At 45.9% G+C, this 17,577-nt stretch overlaps 6 protein-coding genes across 8 annotated transcripts in view; 4 read left to right on the top strand and 2 right to left on the bottom strand.

Annotated features, from left to right (window-relative positions):
- Nucleotides 1-349: 349 nt before the first annotated feature.
- Nucleotides 350-6,347, top strand: LOC119128883 (glycogen phosphorylase, muscle form). Its single transcript, XM_037261736.1, has 20 exons — nt 350-700; nt 1,225-1,326; nt 1,405-1,483; nt 1,553-1,656; nt 1,830-1,961; nt 2,084-2,195; nt 2,273-2,355; nt 2,982-3,125; nt 3,205-3,297; nt 3,371-3,517; nt 3,586-3,749; nt 3,817-3,931; nt 4,102-4,203; nt 4,260-4,407; nt 4,493-4,551; nt 4,684-4,825; nt 4,911-5,118; nt 5,352-5,486; nt 5,568-5,634; nt 5,817-6,347. Exons 1-20 carry the CDS (start codon nt 458-460, stop codon nt 5,958-5,960), a joined length of 2,523 nt encoding a protein of 840 aa, XP_037117631.1. The 5' UTR covers nt 350-457; the 3' UTR covers nt 5,961-6,347.
- A 103-nt stretch (nt 6,348-6,450) lies between these two features.
- On the top strand, nt 6,451-9,925 carry LOC119128887 (protein C-ets-1-like). 2 transcript variants are annotated; one of them, XR_005099092.1, is made up of 8 exons: nt 6,451-6,642; nt 6,791-6,910; nt 6,992-7,195; nt 7,264-7,338; nt 7,905-8,111; nt 8,195-8,313; nt 8,382-8,672; nt 8,740-9,925. XR_005099092.1 is itself a non-coding variant. In XM_037261740.1 (7 exons), the coding sequence occupies exons 1-7, from the start codon at nt 6,624-6,626 to the stop codon at nt 8,589-8,591; spliced, it is 954 nt and encodes a 317-aa protein (XP_037117635.1). In that variant the 5' UTR covers nt 6,451-6,623; the 3' UTR covers nt 8,592-9,925. The 2 variants fall into 2 exon arrangements, 1 of the variants encoding a protein (XP_037117635.1); XM_037261740.1 differs by having other exon boundaries at nt 8,382-9,925.
- Nucleotides 9,926-10,229: 304 nt separating this feature from the next.
- On the bottom strand, nt 10,230-11,034 carry zgc:112271 (uncharacterized protein LOC553698 homolog). Its single transcript, XM_037261745.1, has 4 exons — nt 10,966-11,034; nt 10,725-10,789; nt 10,558-10,655; nt 10,230-10,479 (listed from the first exon to the last, which is right to left on the bottom strand). Exons 2-4 carry the CDS (start codon nt 10,785-10,787, stop codon nt 10,380-10,382), a joined length of 261 nt encoding a protein of 86 aa, XP_037117640.1. The 5' UTR covers nt 10,788-10,789; nt 10,966-11,034; the 3' UTR covers nt 10,230-10,379.
- Nucleotides 11,035-11,654: 620 nt separating this feature from the next.
- On the top strand, nt 11,655-15,304 carry slx1b (SLX1 homolog B, structure-specific endonuclease subunit). 2 transcript variants are annotated; one of them, XM_037261743.1, is made up of 5 exons: nt 11,655-12,016; nt 12,103-12,154; nt 12,910-13,227; nt 13,563-13,760; nt 14,809-15,304. In XM_037261743.1, the coding sequence occupies exons 1-5, from the start codon at nt 11,829-11,831 to the stop codon at nt 14,818-14,820; spliced, it is 768 nt and encodes a 255-aa protein (XP_037117638.1). In that variant the 5' UTR covers nt 11,655-11,828; the 3' UTR covers nt 14,821-15,304. The 2 variants fall into 2 exon arrangements, with proteins under 2 accessions (XP_037117638.1, XP_037117637.1); XM_037261742.1 differs by lacking the exon at nt 14,809-15,304 and adding an exon at nt 13,859-14,024 and having other exon boundaries at nt 11,662-12,016.
- Nucleotides 13,953-15,789, bottom strand: LOC119128889. The gene is made up of 7 exons (XM_037261744.1): nt 15,640-15,789; nt 15,377-15,489; nt 15,188-15,295; nt 15,009-15,062; nt 14,793-14,945; nt 14,465-14,587; nt 13,953-14,385 (listed from the first exon to the last, which is right to left on the bottom strand). Exons 1-7 carry the CDS (start codon nt 15,644-15,646, stop codon nt 14,320-14,322), a joined length of 624 nt encoding a protein of 207 aa, XP_037117639.1. The 5' UTR covers nt 15,647-15,789; the 3' UTR covers nt 13,953-14,319.
- Nucleotides 15,790-16,911: 1,122 nt separating this feature from the next.
- The window catches only part of zmp:0000000660 (arf-GAP with Rho-GAP domain, ANK repeat and PH domain-containing protein 2), a 53,487-nt gene continuing 52,821 nt past the window's right edge, over nt 16,912-17,577 (top strand). The window contains exon 1 of the mRNA XM_037261735.1: nt 16,912-17,074. The gene's annotated coding sequence lies outside the window, so the exon portion shown is untranslated. The remainder of the gene's footprint in view (nt 17,075-17,577) is intronic.

Consider the following 17,577-nt stretch of genomic DNA (forward strand, 5'->3'; position numbering starts at 1 on the left):
TTGTGGGAATTTCCTGTTGAGTTTAGGATCTCGAAGGGAAAGGAGTCTGCCCGTTGTTGCATAAGAATAATTATAAATGTCATTAAAACAACTGCCGTTGGCACCGTCGTTTGTCACTCCGCCTCCGACTCCAGTCCTTGCACACCACAATATATATATAATGTATATAATAAATATATATATATTATATGTATATAATAAATATGTATATAATATATATAAATAAAAATATACATATATAAATTCTACGAGCGGAGGCTTGTAACGCACTTATCGGGTCGAGAGATGCTTTTCCGGAAATGCATTTATTTTGACAGGGACAACCCGGAACTAGGAAAATTTGCTTCTGGTAACTTGACGTGTCGTATAAGTACCGCAGGGAGCCGACTTCCGACTTTGCGCTCGCTTCACAGGTGGTAATTGAACACCTAATTCCGTCGCGAACCCTCTCGTCGCCATGTCCAAACCTTTGACGGACCAGGAAAAAAGAAAGCAAATCTCGGTTCGGGGTCTAGCCGGCGTGGAGAACGTCGCGGACCTCAAGCTCAATTTCAACCGACATCTTCATTTTACGCTGGTGAAGGACCGCAATGTGGCCACCAAGCGGGACTACTACTTTGCGCTGGCCAACACCGTCCGCGACCACCTAGTAGGACGCTGGATACGGACGCAGCAGCACTACTACGAGACCGACCCCAAGGTGAGCGGAACGGACGTGGGTCGCTCGGGTGCCGCAGTCCGGTCGGCACGTAGGCTCGTTCGGATGAGAGGGGGGCGGGGCCTCTGCAGCGTGCATGGATGTGTGCGTTATTGTCACCCCTGTCTTTTTTATGAGACAGATGGAGGGAGGATGAGTGAGAGAAAAAGAAAAAGACAGACATAGGGTGACAGCGGTAGATGAGAATCCCTCTCTGAGGGAGGCAGGAAGGAGTTAAGAAATGAGGGAGAGGCAGACTGTGGGAGAGAGTGCTCTCGCCATCCCTTTAGAGGCCTGTTTTGGCTTCAAGTCAATAAATCCCGTTTATCCCTCAGAGTGGGGACGGCGAATGCTTACGTAAGAGTTGGCCTGTCCGGGCCTTCCCCAGCGCGACCTGGCAGTCTGGAGCACAGCAAGCTGCATATTTTCTGTCTGAGCCAAATGAGGACAATCATAGAAAGTGGAAGACCCCTGTGGGGATGATGGTAACATCTAAGCCTTGCACTTATGTTGCCTTCTTCATGCAGCGGGTCTACTACCTCTCCTTGGAGTTCTACATGGGCCGGACCCTGCAGAACACCATGGTCAACCTGGCCTTGGAGAACGCTTGCGACGAGGCCACGTACCAGGTGAGGTTACGGAAGCGTCGCTCGCACGCCGGCCTCGCTCGCTAATGACGCGATCATCCGTGCGGCGCCGTTTGGCAGCTGGGCCTCGACATGGAGGAGCTGCAGGACATGGAGGAAGATGCGGGCCTAGGCAACGGCGGGCTGGGTCGGCTGGCCGGTGAGCTCCCGGAGCCTTTGACTTTCAGCCCTCCGGATTGAAAAACCTTCTTGTCCCCTCTGCCCGCAGCTTGTTTCCTGGATTCCATGGCCTCGCTGGGCCTGGCCGCTTACGGATACGGCATCCGCTACGAGTTTGGCATATTCAATCAGAAAATCGTCGACGGGCGGCAGGTACGACGACTTTCCGTGGCTAAAATTGGATCGCAAGCGAGCTTCTCAGCCGCTCGAATTTTCATCATCGACTAATCCTCAATTCATCATCATGAGGAAATTCCACTGGAAAAAAAACAATAAAAAAAGCAAATTGTTGGCTGATGCCCTCGCAACGTTGTTATCCGATGCAGGTGGAGGAAGCCGATGACTGGCTGCGTTATGGCAATCCCTGGGAGAAAGCCCGCCCCGAGTACATGCGCCCGGTCCACTTCTACGGGCGGGTAGAACACACGGCCGAAGGCGTCAAATGGGTCGACACGCAGGCAAGTGCCACCAAAGGAAGGAAGTCGTCCAAACTGGCCCAGCTGTAGATTTGCAGCTCGCTAGCAAAAGTTGTTGCGATAACGATCGGATGTGTCAAAAAAGTGGCTCGTTTCTATCCAAGATGGTTCTGGCTCTCCCCTACGACACGCCCGTGCCCGGCTACCGAAACAACATCGTCAATACCATGAGGCTGTGGTCAGCCAAGGCGCCGTGTGATTTCAACCTCCAAGACTGTGAGTTGCGTCCCGCGGCTGGGCCGTCTCGCCCGCCGACCGCCATCTCACGCTTTGTGTTGCTTTGCCGTCGTCAGTCAACGTGGGCGGCTACATCCAAGCGGTGCTCGATAGGAACTTGGCGGAGAACATCTCCAGGGTTCTCTACCCGAATGACAACGTGAGTGAAATGCTTTGGAAGCAAGCGTCAATTTTTTTTTTTCCCCTTAATTTAAAGTCAGGGCCCGATCGATTCATCGGCTAATGTTTGCTCATAGTTGATTCTATTTTTAATTGTTGTAACACTTGTAAAACAAACAATTTAATTCGTGCTTTTCAAACTTTGATTTCATTTGAGATGTTTGCCTTTTACTTACTATTTTCAACATGGATTTTAAAAATCTGACAAATTTTTGCCCAATTTTCTCCCTGTTAAGAGTTAAGCAAATACTAAGGACAAAGTTTTGTAAAACAGTCAAATGTCCTGCCTGCTAGTTAAGATAAAGGGACAAGAAAAAAAAGATCTATTCTGCTTACTTTACATTGCAAACATTATTTGATCCATTTTGTATATTCAAAATGAATCAACTGATCAATTGGCAATAGGAATTTTTATTTTTTATTTTACATTGCAAATATTATTGTATCCATTTTGTATTTTCAAAATTAATCAATCGGCCATCGGGATTTTATTTTTGCAAATATCGGAATTGGCGATGGCCTAAAATAAAAAAAAATCCAAGTCGTCGGTCTCTTTCTATAATCTGTCTCAAAATGCGTATGAGTATCTCTTTTTGTCAACTTCAGTTTTTTGAGGGCAAGGAGCTGCGTCTGAAGCAGGAATACTTTGTGGTGGCCGCCACGCTCCAAGACATCGTCCGCCGATTCAAAGCGTCCAAGTTCGGCTCCACCGAGTTTGTTCGCTTGGATCTGTCGGCGCTGCCCGACAAGGTGAACAACGCCGTCGACGTGCTCTTCGGTGCCGCCTCTTCATTTCCTATTTTTTTTTCCCCCCCCTGCATGTCGCCAGGTGGCCATCCAGCTGAACGACACCCATCCCGCTTTGGCCATCCCTGAGCTGATGAGGACCCTGGTGGACGTGGAGAAGCTCCCGTGGGAGAAGGTCCGTCGAGTCGGGATTCGGGATTGTACGGCGTTCCGCCGCGCTTAACGAAACGCACGGGATGTGTCGGCAGGCCTGGGACATCGTGGTGCGGACTTGCGCCTACACCAACCACACCGTGCTGCCCGAGGCTTTGGAGCGCTGGCCCGTGGATCTCTTCCATAACCTGCTGCCCCGTCACCTGGAGATCGTCTACGAGATCAACAGGAGGCATCTGGAGGTGGACGAAGCTGCCGCACGCCCCGCGGCCTTCCCGCTCGACGTCATGCTCTCGCTCGCACTTTGCAGCGCGTGGCCAAGGTGTACCCGAACGACGCCGACCGCCTGCGCCGCATGTCGCTCATCGAGGAGGGCGACGTCAAGAAGATCAACATGGCTCACTTGTGCATCGTCGGCTCGCACGCCGTCAACGGGGTGGCCCGCATCCACTCGGAAATCATCAAAAGCACCGTGTAAGCACGCCGCCACCTCCCGATGGCTCGGGCCCGCTCCGTGACTTTGCGTCCGCCTCTCGCGCAGCTTCAAGGACTTCTATGAGATGGATCCTCACAAGTTTCAGAACAAGACCAACGGCATCACGCCCAGGCGCTGGCTTCTCATGTGCAACCCGGGACTGGCTGATGTCATCGCCGAGGTTAGTTGGCCCCGTTTCGTGTGTCAAGCAGAAAAGCATATTTTGCCTCGAGGCATTTCTTTAATTTTGTCCTTTTTTTTAAAAAAATTCCACCTGAAAATTGAATAGAATTCAAATCAACATGACCGTCTCATCTTCCCTCATAAAAATGAAACTCTTCTTACCCGCAGCGAATCGGCGACGACTACATCCGGGACCTGGACCAGCTGAAGGGGCTGCTGGAGTTCGTGGACGACGACGCCTTCATCCGAGACGTGGCCAAAGTCAAACAGGTGAGACCAAGCTTTGTCTCCGTGGACTTGCTCCCAGTGAACGTCTCCCCCTGCAGGAGAACAAGATGAAGTTCGCCGCCCATCTGGAGGAGCACTACGGCGTGAGGATCAACCCCAGCTCCATGTTTGACGTGCAGGTGAAGCGGATCCACGAGTACAAGAGGCAGCTGCTCAACTGCTTGCACATCATCACGCTCTACAACCGTGAGGCTTTCCTCTGGCAAGAAAACAAAAGTAACAAACAAAAAAGACAACACACCAAGCTCTTGGTTTGTTTTTCCAAATGTAGGCATCCGGAAGGAGCCCAACAAGGCTTGGACCCCGAGGACCGTTATGATCGGAGGAAAGGTAAATCGTCTAAATTCTCTCTGTGTGAATTTTTTTCGACTTTTTAATGTCAAAGAGCAACATTTAAATGTGCCGGCTGATTCAGAATCAAGTTACGAAAAAAAAAAATCCTGGTTTGGTGTTGGTTTCCAGGCGGCTCCGGGTTACCACACGGCCAAGCTGATCATCCAGCTGATCACATCCATCGGTAATGTCGTCAACAACGACCCCGTGGTCGGAGATCGCCTCAAGGTCATCTTCTTGGAGAACTATCGAGTCACTCTGGCCGAGAAAGGTCTTATTTTTTTGTTTTATTTCAACGTATCCATTGGCTCTGCGTCCAAGCATTGACGTGGAGATGATCCTTCTCGCATCTGCAGTCATCCCGGCGGCGGATCTGTCCGAGCAGATCTCCACGGCCGGCACCGAGGCCTCGGGCACCGGCAACATGAAGTTCATGCTGAACGGCGCCCTCACCATCGGCACCATGGACGGCGCCAACGTGGAGATGGCAGAGGAGGCCGGCGAGGAGAACCTCTTCATCTTCGGCATGAGGGTGAAGGACGTGGAAGCGATGGACAAAACCGGGTAAGCTGATGCCTGTTGATTTTCTTTTTTTTTTTTCTTCTCTCCAAAGCATGTAATGAGAATATATATATATTTTTTAATTAAATTTTTTCCCCCCAAACAGCCTAATTTTCCATAAAAGGCAGAACATGATGATAGTTATATATTTTCTTAAATTCACTTGTGAAAATATGAAAGTTTGACTTTAATACAACTTTTCCTTTGAAAATAAAATATTCTCTCCCCCCCCCCAGATATGACGCAATGTCCTACTACAACCGCATCCCTGAGTTGAAGCAGGCTGTGTCTCAGATCGCAGCGGGCATGTTCAGCCCACAGCAGGTGGACCTCTTCAAGGATCTGGTCAACATGCTGATGCACCACGACAGGTCCCCGCTCCACCCCCGGCACCGCACCTCGTAGCTAGATTTTCTTTTGATCATCTCACCTCATATGTGTGCCTGTCACAGGTTCAAGGTGTTCGCAGACTACGAGGACTACATCAAGTGCCAGGAGCGAGTGAGCGCCCTCTATAAGGTCAGTAGCGAAATTACACCGTCGCTCAAGAGACCGGCCTAGAGCAGGGCTGGGGAAACTTTAAAAAAAGAAAATCACTATCAGATTCCGTTTCAAAATGGTTCAGCCTAAGTGCTACTTTTTATTCATTCATTTAATGAATTCATTTTTTACATTTTTATGAAATGGTGTGTTTTTACCAGGACCCTAAAGAGTGGACCAAGATGGTGATCCGGAACATCGCCTCGTCGGGTAAATTCTCCAGCGACCGCACCATTTCCCAGTACGCCAGGGAGATCTGGGGCATGGAACCCAGTCTGGAGAAGATCCCCGCCCCCGACGACTAAAGTGCACGTAGACGCACAAAAAAACATAGATGTAGCCTCGCACTGTTATAGCTCGACATTTTCATCCTCTATTGAGAAACCCTAGCCAGTATGCGGTTGTACTAACTCCTACCTGAATCTCGTCTGGCAACACACACACACACCAAAACACTGTAAAGCTTCTACTGTAAGTCGTCTTCCGTTCTTTGGCTCTTCTGCACGCTGCCACCTTAGATGATCCAAAAGCACCCAATCGCTAATGAGAGAGAGCGAGAGACTCCATTGAAGGAATAATGGTTTTCTGTGTAGTCCTGTGTATTTCAACCAAACCATGTACTGTAACCATTTCATTTGCACGTCACTTTCCACGTCTGTCCGTGTTTGTCAATAAACGGCCAATTTAGTCGACAGCTTTGTGTGTGTGTGCGATATTTCACGCTTCGATCATCTTGATTTGATGCCATGCTGAATTTAGAAATTGATTATTAGCAGCAGCGGGTGGTAAAGAAAGTCATTTTATGAATGTATCCAACGTATGTGCCCCTCCCACTCCCTTAGTGATTGACAGTTGTCACTCAGCGCAAGACCCCTCCCCTCTCGCGCCCTCATATTAAAGCCATCTGCCCCCTCCCAGCCAGTCGCCTTCCACTTCAGGTCTCACCTGTTGTCGCCTCACACACTGCTATGGACTGCGGCGTTTATGGTAAGATTCATTTTTCTTCTTTATGATGAGATTTATTTCAAATCATTTGAATGCTACTAATTTCATTACACACGCACGGAAAATCAACATGCAGGTTGCTCGATGGTCATTTTGTGATTCGGGTTCAATTTTGGTGTTTGTGTGACAGGGATGGATCCCCTGGAGGTTCCGCCTCTCACCCCGACCAGCAAAGAGGTTCTGTGCGAGGCTCTCAGAGCCACTTTTGCCGGTTTCACCCAGGAGCGACTCGCCCATCGTTTCCCTCAAGGTGAACAACGAAATGATGACCATGTGAGGATTTGTCACTGAATTTATTGGACGACGTGTTTCCTCGACCCCCTCCCTCCAGATCCCACTTTATGGTCGGAATGGGAGGTCAACCACTGGCTGGACTGGTGCCGGGTTGAGTTCGGGCTGCACTCGTTGGGCTCGGACCTGAAGGGCATGCGGGGTCACGAGCTGTGTCGGCTGGACCGCGAGAATTTCCTCAGCCTCATGTCCGACTGCACCGCCGGCGAGATTCTGTGGGAGCACTTGGAGATCATGAGACGGGGTTCGAAAACTGACCCGTATAAATTGTCATTTCTCCGCGTGGCCTGCTGAGCGTCTTCTCATCTCCAGATCATGACGGAGACTGCGGTGCTGTGCTGCCAATGTGCGTCATGTCATCTCCTTGCCAGCCTCCAAACAATAAAGGTACATCATTGCGAAAATATTTTCCAGAAATTGCACCATTTTCTCATCGCAAATCTGGAGTTCGGTGGAAATTCAAAACAAATCTTTCTTGGAATGTCACTTAATAGTAGCCTGAATGACTGGGTTTTCGGTGCTGAACAATTGGGAAATTAATTTGCAAATAGAAAATGAAACGGGAAAAATCAGCCCTTGATCCCAATCCTATAGAGCATTGGTGTCAAACTCAAGGCCCGGGGGCCAGAAACGGCCCACCACATCATTTTATGTGGCCCGCGAGACAACTTTTGCATCGACTTTGTTTTGTGACTAAAATTACAAATTGTCTTCACTTTTAAAAATAGGGATATTGCTTGCTCATTTTATTACTATTCATCTTTTTAAAATATGTGAACAGTTTTTACGACTCTCTGATTTCAAAACGACTTATTTCATAATGGCCCTCCGAGGGAAACTATGACTACGATGAGGCCCGCCGCAAAAATGAGTCTGCAATAGAGGGACCTCCAAACGGGCACAAACTATGAATGGACTTTCACATTTCTTAAAATACGGGTTTCTGCTTTCAGAAAGCGACTCCGAAGCCGAGATGTCTCACGGTAGCGCTCTGATGTGGACGAGCGGCGTCCACCGTACCGAAGCCACGGCGGACGGGAGCCTTTGCGGGGACACCTTCGCTCTGGCGCAACCCTACAAAACCTTCAAGGAGTACGTGAGCAACAAGGCTGACGTCGGCTCAGCCGTCATCCCTGCAGCCATCCTCGCCGGTTACACCGGTGAGTTGCGGCTTTGGTTTCTTATTTCCCGGCGGGCGGAGGAGGACGATGTCGAGGATCTTGGGCTTCTTGTTTGCACGCAGGAAGCGGCCCCATCCAGCTGTGGCAGTTCTTACTGGAGCTGCTGACCGACCGCAGCTGCCAGTCGTGCATCAGCTGGACCGGAGACGGCTGGGAGTTCAAGTTGACCGACCCGGACGAGGTACAATGAGACGGTTTTGACCCCGCCCCCTGAAAGATCCGTCTAATGGAGAAACTATTGCGACCCAGGTGGCGCTGCTTTGGGGCCGCCGCAAACACAAGCCCAAGATGAACTACGAAAAGCTGAGCCGCGGCCTGCGCTACTACTACGACAAGAACATCATCCGCAAGACGGTGGGCAAGCGCTACGTTTACCGCTTCGTCTGCAACCTGCAGGGGCTGCTGGGATACGAGCCCGGCGAGCTGCACGCCATGTTGGACGTCGGGACCGCAAATTAACTTGGGGGGTGATGGGCGGGTTATTGTCGCTGGAGGACGCCATCCAACTCAACCCCCCCCCCCCCCCGATGTAAATAGAAGGTGAAAAAGTGTTCTGAAGTGGAGCTCAGCTGCTCGTTGGACTAATTGAACATGTGTTCATTCACAGGCTTTCTTCCATTACGTTGTCCGAAGCCGCCGAATGTAACACACGTGGTTGTGCAGGGTGGGGGGTATTCTGCTTCTGTGGATTTCACAATCTTCTGGGTCCTAAAGCGGCTTTTCAGGAAAGGTAACGAAATGCTTTTTTGAAAACAGATTTGTTGACATTTGAAAAGACCAACATGAGTATTTATTTATTTAAATAAATTGCTGGTTTGTCTTCACTTTTGGTAAGAGGAACCATTTATTTGTATTCTTTAGAACCAAAATTGTCTACTTTTTAAGAACTAAAAATTTGTCAAATCCTTTTAGGAAAGTTCATTTTTTAAGAACCAAAAATTTGTTAAATTTTTTGTAGGAAAGTATAATTTTTTCTGCTTAGAACAAAGCAACGCCAAGAATTTATTTTCTTCATTCTATTTTTTAGAAAATGAAAACATTAAGAAATGGCAACATAATTCTTTAGTCTTCGTTTTCGAAAAGCGTCACTTTTTTTTATTTGGGAAATCAAAACATCAATTCTATTCAATTTTGGAAAACGAAACATCAATAGTTTGTCTTCTTTTTGGGAAAGCTCTAGAAACGCTACTTTGAAAGACAAACAAAAAATAATTTGAGAGCCCGCGAGAAGTGTTTACATGCCGCCAGCAGTTGCTTGAATCCGTATCGTTTTCATCCGCAAGCTGAGCAGCACTGTGTTTGTTTATGGCCGAAGCGTGTGTCCGCGTGATACCATATGTAGACGATGGCGGATTTCTAGCATGAAATCAGAAGCTGATTGAATTTTACAAATCACTGAGCAAGGCGGCACACAGCGAGTGAGTGTGTGCGGATTACTTCCGCCACTTTCCCTAATGGAAGGGGGCGGGCGGGGGTTTCTTTGTCCTCATGACCAAGTGTCAAGTGTGCGTTGGGCATAAAATCTCCCAATATTTGCCATCGCTGTCAATAGAAGGTGACCAATCCCGCCCGCAAACACCCCCGGGGTGAAAATAAAACACGTAATGGAAGGTAACAGTGTCTCACCGTTGACTGAACGCTGCCTTCACGCTTGGGGTGTCCCCCCGAGAAGCCAGTCAAGCGCTGTCGCATACCTCGTACCGTCCACTGATTTGAGAATAAATGTTTAACATGGCTTAGTCATACAAAATGCAAGCAAATGGATTTCTTTCGGGAAACACAACCACACAAATAAAATACATGCTCACCTCATCACCTGACTCAGAAGTTTTAGCGCTGATGTAAGGTTTTGTGATATTGCGGCAAAATTTATTTTTTTTAATGATAAAGGCTTTTTTTTATGGCTTCAAGTGGTCCCAGTGTCCCATATTTCTGGCTACATAACAGACAGCTGTGATGTCATCATTGTCTCCTCAGATAGCTGACCGTGAAATCAATTAGTTCGCCGACTGACTGATCAATTTTGATTCACGGTCTGCAATTGGATACATGATCGAAAACAAAACATGTTTCTTTAAAAAACTGGAACAGGGGAAACCAAGAAGGAGCTGTCCGTTTTATTGCCAGCAGCATTTTCAAATGCATTAATACCATCTTTGTGGGAACCGCAAACGTTCTTCTTCTGCTTCTTGGTGTGATTACCACTCAATCCAAATAAGATGCAATATCATTTCGACTTTTGCAATATCATTTCGACTTTTGTTTCTCCCACTGTTCTGGCGTGAGGGTCTTCTGCTCCAACGCATGGATGTCTTTTAGCTCCTCTGCTAAGCAGGTATTCACCATCCTAAACATGATACACAGTGGATTATGTTATATCAAAATCTGGTCAAGTTATTCAATTTGACAGTCCACCTGTGTATACCTGTGTCTCTGCAAGAGAGGCTTGCCCTCAAACTGGGAAGACACGACAAGCACTTTAAAGCTCGTTGCACATCTGTTGGGGGACATGTCCTCCACGTCCTGCAGAAATATTCATGTTGATGCATCATGCAAATGCTATTAATTGAATAAGCATAAACCGAAACCGACCACATAATCCGCCGCAAGCTCCGTTTTAAGTTTATCCCGGATGTGATCAGGTGTTATGGCCATGTCTGCAACAGAAAACAAGTTATGTTTTAATGTCCTGTCCAATATTACCCTTCATTGAATAAATATGATAATCAAATACGTGACTCGTATGATAGATTACAATCTAAATTAAGTTAAAAAATAATTGTTTTATCAATCACAAAATGATGCAGCGTTTAAACAAATATAAACTACATACCGAAACGTTATCGCTCCACTTCCTGATGATTTCACTTTCGTTACATGTGGTCCTGTAAAAGATCCAATCGCAGCCCAGGGAACATAATCACAGCCAATCAGATCCTCTGGAAAATCTCGAGCCGGTTTCTCGGGACGATTCGTTGAACGCCTGACTCGAGATATTCCCTCCTCTCTCCGAGAGGGGAAAAAACACGTATCTCTCATACATATGACCAAATACACAACAAGACGGCAAACCAGTGTAAACTCTTTTTGTTTTGTTCTTACAACAGAAAAGCAAAATTTTAATTTAAGAACAGGCAATCGTAATAGACTACTGTTAAGGACCAGCGTTTACAAGCGGCGACGTCTGAAAAAATATACATATATTTAAAGAAACAAATATATATCGGACCTATTACTTTGGATAAAACTAAAAGTATAGCGTCAGTTTTTCAACGTTTTATTTCAGTTTCAAAACGGCCCTTTGAACGATCCAATCATTGAGCAGGGATTGCAACGTTCATTTTGTTTTGTAGTCCATATTTTTGAAGTGGCATATCCTTTAACGCCTGACATAAAATGCACCTTCAGGTAGAAACAAAAGATATTTTTTTGTTTGAAAGACATACAAAAGCCTTAAACAACATCATGTAGACTTAAATATTTGGACTTTTTCTTTATCAATCTCGTGGCGTGGCAGAGTTTTACGTCATTAAATACAGGCAATATTATGGATACCTCCAATGAATGTTTACTTATGAATCGGACGAAATGTTTGAATTCTGCAGGATGGAATATTGTCAGCATTACATTTCAACAGATAAACACAAATGAATGTTTTTTTGTGACATGGAGACAATTTAGCCGTCTTTGGCGTTCATGAAAGCCTGTCTAATGGCGGAGGAGGTGGAAAACTTCTTTGGCGTGTACATGCTATACTGCCTCAACCCCAAATTTAAAGGGCGAATCTACATCGGCTTCACGGTGAACCCTGAACGCAGGATTCGACAACACAACGCCGGGCGACACAAAGGAGGTGCCAAGAGGACCAGCGGTAAAGGACCATGGTGCGGAGCAGAGCGCAGACGCTCGACATCGGTCCACTGTCGGCAAATGCCGTCCTTCCATTATTTACACTTTGCTTGTGTTCCAGGGAGATGGTCCTCGTCATACATGGCTTTCCCTCGGACATTGCTGCCTTGACAGTAAGTCCACATCTTTTTCTTTTGTGTTTTAATGGTATTTTAAAAAAACAACAACGATGAATTTGATTATAATTATAATAATTATATTAACCAAATATGTGATGCAAATTTAACTGTTTTTTTTAAAAATTATTTTGTACCTCAGCTAAAATGTTTTGCTAATGCACATTTTCAACTGTTATTAATAATTAATTTGCAATTGTCTAACATTTATGAAATAAACATTTATTAAAATGTAAAATAGGTTAATTAAAAAAAAAATTATAATCACTTAAAAATGTCAATATGCTTTCAGTTTAGATGATTGACAAAATATTTGTTTGTCATTAATTAAAACGGTCCAATTTAAAATGATTTATTTTACTGCCATGTTTGTATTTAATTGATGTATTATATAAAAACTGCTCATTTTGAAAGAAAAAATGGTGAACATTGGCTCATATTTATTCTTTTTTTTTGTTTGGCATTATCTTTGTCCCATATTGAAATGTGTTAATATTGTAGAATAAATAACCCAAACATTTGAAAGAAATCTGCCAATTTTTCCTTTATTTTCCAATTAATTAAATTGTCCCGCTGATATAAATCGTCCCGCTGATTACATTTTTGGGAGAGGGCCCTAGTTTATTTGACTCCTTAAAAGCTCTATTTATGCAAACAAGTTAAAAGTGAATAAAAACTGTTTGATATGTTCCCTTTGAATGTTGCCTCAGACTTGGCAACGCAATTCACCCGATTCGATTGTGTCTTGTCAGTTTGAGTGGGCGTGGCAAAACCCGCACTCCTCCAGGCGTCTGGCCCACGTCTCCCGCCGCACCAGGAAGGAGTCCAGCCTGCAGTTCCACTGGCGCGTGGTCTCCAACATGCTACGCGTGGCCCCATGGAGCAGGCTCCCGCTGACGGCCCGCTGGCTCAAGCAGGAGTACAAGGTGGACTTCGAGCCCGCTCTGCGCCCACCGCCGCACGTCTCCGTCACCTTCGGGCCTGTCCGAGCCAAGAAGCAGCGGCTGGTGGACACGTGTGAAGAGCAGGAGGTGACTTCCAGGTGTTTTCTCTGCCAAGGCCTGGTCATGGTAAGTTCTTGAACCTCGCCCAGATTTTGACATTTACTTATCAGGCTTTCTCACCGGCCCTGGCGCGTCGTTTTTTAGCCTTAAATTAAAATATTGCCTCCAGTGGAGGGCGCTATTAGAATGTCATCAATACAGTACAATGGAGTGGAACGGAAATGTAAAATTAGTTATTTGACAGCTATTACATGCATCTGAGAAAAAAGTCTGTTCCGATTTTTGAAATATTTCATTGAAATGGTCAGAGTAAAACAAGTCATTGTCACAACAACAATGTGTGCAATGGAAAGAATAGGGTTGAACAATTCAAATTGCCGCTAAGTTATCGTTTACCACAGACTCGAGAAAAGCTCAGTTGCGTCCACGCGTCGTGCGGAATGCGGAGTCACGTGATCTGCCTGGCCAAGCGTTTCCTGCGGCCCGAGCCGTCCCACCTTCTGCCCGTGGAGGGCCGCTGTCCGTCCTGCCGCCACGCCGTGCTATGGGGGGACCTCATCCGCCTCAAGCAAGGTTGCGCGGACTTGACCGCATCCCACGTAAGTCACCCTGATACTTTTCACACGCATCAAGCATGTCCACTCATGTTCGCTCATTTGACGGGAAATCTCTTCATGGGACTTTCCGTCTCCCACAGGACAACTGGACAAATGAACTGGAGACAAGAAATACCCCATTTCCAACAATCCAGTTGCCCTCCCACATTATTTAAGACTTCTTTGATCAGGAACTGTCCTTCACAATCATGTTTATTGATCTGTTTTTAATGCTTTATACGACCTAATAAAATGTGTTTTATTTAATCCCGCTGTAGTGCAGCGTTCAAATCACAACTAAATCCACGTTAAAGGGAGATACGATTTCACAATCGAAAAGGCACTTTACAGAAAATAAAAAACTCCATTTTCCATAATAGCCGACGGCACTCAATTGACATCATAAACGTCGGCTGCATCGACAAAGTGCTCCTGGAAGACACAGCACATAAAAGTACGACTTGGATCTCTAACACTGGAGCGGCGCTTCTCTCGACTCATGACGAAGAGGTGAGTAAATGCGGGAAGATGTACAAAGGAGGTCTTCTCTCACGAAAAGACGTCACTGCAAGGGGTCGGGCTCAGGACTCGACTCGGCAGGCGGCGGGGTCTGCACCATGATCACCGGCTGCGCGAAACAAAAGCCCGGGTAACGTTTGAGCAAATTTACCTTCTCGTCGCTCCACCTTATGAGTCAGTCAACTCACCATTTTGCCGGCGGGCCCGCAGCAGTTGACCACCTTGCAGGCGTAAATGGCCAGAGTGACGGAGATGGCAAACAAAGCCACCTGGACGAGCATCTTCTGCCCAAAAATGATTTCCTTCACGCGCTGGAAGTCACAATAGATTCAATCGAAACGTTGTATTTTATCAAACGGTGTTGCCGTGGCTAAAATGAATGTTTCGGAGATTACGTTTAAATTGGCATGTAATACTTTTTTGTCGCTGTCTCCATCGCACACATTATTCCTACTTTTTTTCCCCCTCCAGGTTCTGAATTTTGAAGATGTAAACAAGTTTGTTTCTTAAACTCACTTCGATGTCTTTGCAGGTTTGCTCGTAAGTGCTATTGTAGTCATGGTGCCAGCAATGATTATAATAGAAGGTATCCTGGTGGATCAGGATCCAGATCACGTTGAAGAAGGAGGCGACACTGGACAAGATCTGCATCCCGAAAGTGGCCCTCAGCTAAACACACAAACACACACAACGTGACGTGGAGAATCGACATGAGCCCGTCGGCCAACTCACCGTAGGCAGGTGGAGGTTCTTTGCCGCTATTGCGACACTTCCAGCAACAATCACCTGTCACGACAACCATACAATTCATTTCAGGGGATTCGGAATTGATCGCTAATTTATCCGAGCGCAGTCCTAAGCGAACGCCTTCTTTGGGATTGACTTTGACGTCGCCAAGGGTTGCCTCTTACCACAACTAATGTGACGTAGTAAGGGACGTCGGCGGGAGGGTAACGGGTGGTGGACGGTATGATACTCTTACTCGCTATCTGATGCACGCTCAGGAGAATCTGCGTTATCTGACATTCCAAAAAAAAAAAAAAAAAAACTGAGTTCCAAATCAAACATTTGTGTTATTTGCTTGCGGCGGCCAGTCGGACCCCGAGAGCTTTAGGCTCAGCCTCCAGGTACTTCTGCTTTCTGTTCGGATCTCGATGGAATGTGACGGTCACCAGCGGGTTTTGGGTCGCAGACTCCGGCGCAATAGCTTCATCTGAAACAGATCAAAAGTTACGGCTGCAAACTGCTGCTGATGTTGCAATCACCCCCAAAAATAAAAGCAGAACATCTGGATTTCATCAAGTCAGAATTGAAACTTAAAAGTGACTTTCTTCAATCAAAAGCTCCAAAAAGAAAGTTTTACCTGCCATTATCGCAGTCTGCAGCAATTCAACAGAGAAAGAAAGACACCACTGCGGTGCCTTTTTGATAACTGCGTAATCCGATTGTTGTTTTCAACGACAGGGGCAATGACGTCTCACTTCCCGATAGAGGGGCTCCCTCTTGCTGCCTGCTGGGAACCGTAGTTTGCAAGAGCCGTAACTATTCGATTCTCCCACCAGAGAGCAGCAGAGTAAAGCAAAAAGAACTTTGGTGCATTGGAGAAGCTAATTGCAATATACAATCAATATTGTCAAATGTAAACTCAAATATGAGTCATTCCACGATTGGAGGACGATTCATGAAGCATCCAATGTCCGATTTGATCATTTTTGAATGATTTCAAGAAAAACGGGTCATAATTTACATATCGTTTAATTCAGCCAGCTAAGAAAATATTTTTCAAATGAACTACTTTATTCGCCCTATCACATTTTGCTGTGTTTATGCACGTGAAAAGAAACATATTGTTGAAAAAAAAAAAAAAAAACCTTTACAATTTAATTTCGGTCTCCAGCTGTGTTAGTGCAACATGGAAAAAAATTTGTTTTCTAATCATATGAGTTGAAAAGATTGTAAGGACATATCTTGTATACTGTGAAAATAAGCAGTTCATCTGGGTGTCAAACTCTTTTTTTGGCAGGCCGCATTGTAGTCATAGCTTCTGTCGGAGGGCCATGATGACTGTCAACCCAAATAAATGTATGAGCACCTCATATTATATACAGTAAAAGCTACAAAATAAACTGACAAATAACTCGTTTTTTTGTTTTGTTTTTTCAAACCTACGCAGCAAACTACAACTTATTGTGCTTAGCACATTCCCAATTATTTTTTGCTTTTGTTATTTTTTTGCCAATTATTTTTATTGGCTTTGTCAAATAAATCAGACAAGTAAAAACTGGACAAATATTTAAAAAAAAAAGATATTAAAAGTGAAGACAATTTGCAATTCTAGTAATGACCTTCGCGGGCCACATAAAATGATGTAGCGGGCCGTATCTGGCCCCGGGGCCTTGAGTTTGACACCTGTGTAGGATGCAGATACCGTACATATCGTAGGACACAACGATATTGTTTTAGTTAAGCCAAGCAAGGCAATCGTTCGTGACCTTGCATTCCAGCCGGTGTGCATCGAATCGGGCCGGGAGCGGGGCGGTTTAGGGCTGGGGCGATCAAGCCTGGACAAGCCGAGGAGGCAGCGCGTCACGCTTGGCCTCACCTTGCGCTCGGAACCAGGAAGCGCGCATGTGCGAGGTGCGGAGGCGGAGGAGAAGGACTTGGATCACCTCGTTGGCTGATGCGGAAATAGCGGACGCTTTAACCTTGCGTAGTGCGGCGCGCCAAATCACGCACGGCAAAAGGAAAAAGAAAAGCTCTTAGTGGGCAACGTGGCGTGGTCAAATCCGCGTGTGCAGGTGAGTCTGCGCTAAAGTGTTGTCCGTGTGCGTCCATCGTGGAAGACTTTATTTGACAGAATGCGATGTGGACTACAGTAGACAGGCACGCCCCTTCTCGACTTGGTTTTTCGGCTTCTTTGCACTCACTCGTGTTGCTAGCACCTCGTACAATTGTAAACACGCGCAGGTGGCCAAAGTTCACATGATGTCAACAAAGTAGTAGAAATGATTCATTTCCTGGATTTAAGTCAAAGTACCGACTCCGAAATGTGCTTGAGTACAAAAGTAAAAAAAGAATTTGGAATGTGCTAAGCACAATAAGTTGTAGTTTGCTGCGTAGGTTTGAAAAAACAAAACAAAAAAACGAGTAATGCGTAGTAGGGATACAGTCTGTTTTAAAAAGTCCCTGGAAAAATAAAATCCCAAATCCAGAAATCCTCATCTATTTAATTAGTGCAACAAAGTATTTGTATTTTTTTTTTTTTTTTGTGTTCTGCCACCTGATGCTGCAAAATCCATGT

Source organism: Syngnathus acus, chromosome 10, assembly GCF_901709675.1.
Source record: "Syngnathus acus chromosome 10, fSynAcu1.2, whole genome shotgun sequence".
NCBI lineage: Eukaryota > Metazoa > Chordata > Actinopteri > Syngnathiformes > Syngnathidae > Syngnathus > Syngnathus acus.

Coding starts and splice junctions, on each gene's coding strand:
- LOC119128887 (XM_037261740.1), top strand. Junction 6,911..6,991: donor CGCCCATCGTTTCCCTCAAG/GTGAACAACGAA, acceptor CCCTCCCTCCAG/ATCCCACTTTATGGTCGGAA. Junction 8,112..8,194: donor CATCCTCGCCGGTTACACCG/GTGAGTTGCGGC, acceptor GTTTGCACGCAG/GAAGCGGCCCCATCCAGCTG.
- zgc:112271 (XM_037261745.1), bottom strand. CDS start 10,787: ATGGCCATAACACCTGATCACATCCGGGATAAACTTAAAACGGAGCTT. Junction 10,656..10,724: donor AGCTTGCGGCGGATTATGTG/GTCGGTTTCGGT, acceptor ATATTTCTGCAG/GACGTGGAGGACATGTCCCC. Junction 10,480..10,557: donor CCTCTCTTGCAGAGACACAG/GTATACACAGGT, acceptor TATCATGTTTAG/GATGGTGAATACCTGCTTAG.
- LOC119128883 (XM_037261736.1), top strand. CDS start 458: ATGTCCAAACCTTTGACGGACCAGGAAAAAAGAAAGCAAATCTCGGTT. Junction 1,657..1,829: donor AAATCGTCGACGGGCGGCAG/GTACGACGACTT, acceptor TATCCGATGCAG/GTGGAGGAAGCCGATGACTG. Junction 1,962..2,083: donor TCAAATGGGTCGACACGCAG/GCAAGTGCCACC, acceptor TTTCTATCCAAG/ATGGTTCTGGCTCTCCCCTA.
- LOC119128889 (XM_037261744.1), bottom strand. Junction 15,296..15,376: donor CTGAGCCTAAAGCTCTCGGG/GTCCGACTGGCC, acceptor TTGGAATGTCAG/ATAACGCAGATTCTCCTGAG. Junction 14,588..14,792: donor AAACCTGCAAAGACATCGAA/GTGAGTTTAAGA, acceptor TGTGACTTCCAG/CGCGTGAAGGAAATCATTTT.
- slx1b (XM_037261742.1), top strand. CDS start 11,829: ATGAAAGCCTGTCTAATGGCGGAGGAGGTGGAAAACTTCTTTGGCGTG. Junction 12,155..12,909: donor CGGACATTGCTGCCTTGACA/GTAAGTCCACAT, acceptor GTGTCTTGTCAG/TTTGAGTGGGCGTGGCAAAA. Junction 13,228..13,562: donor TCTGCCAAGGCCTGGTCATG/GTAAGTTCTTGA, acceptor CGTTTACCACAG/ACTCGAGAAAAGCTCAGTTG.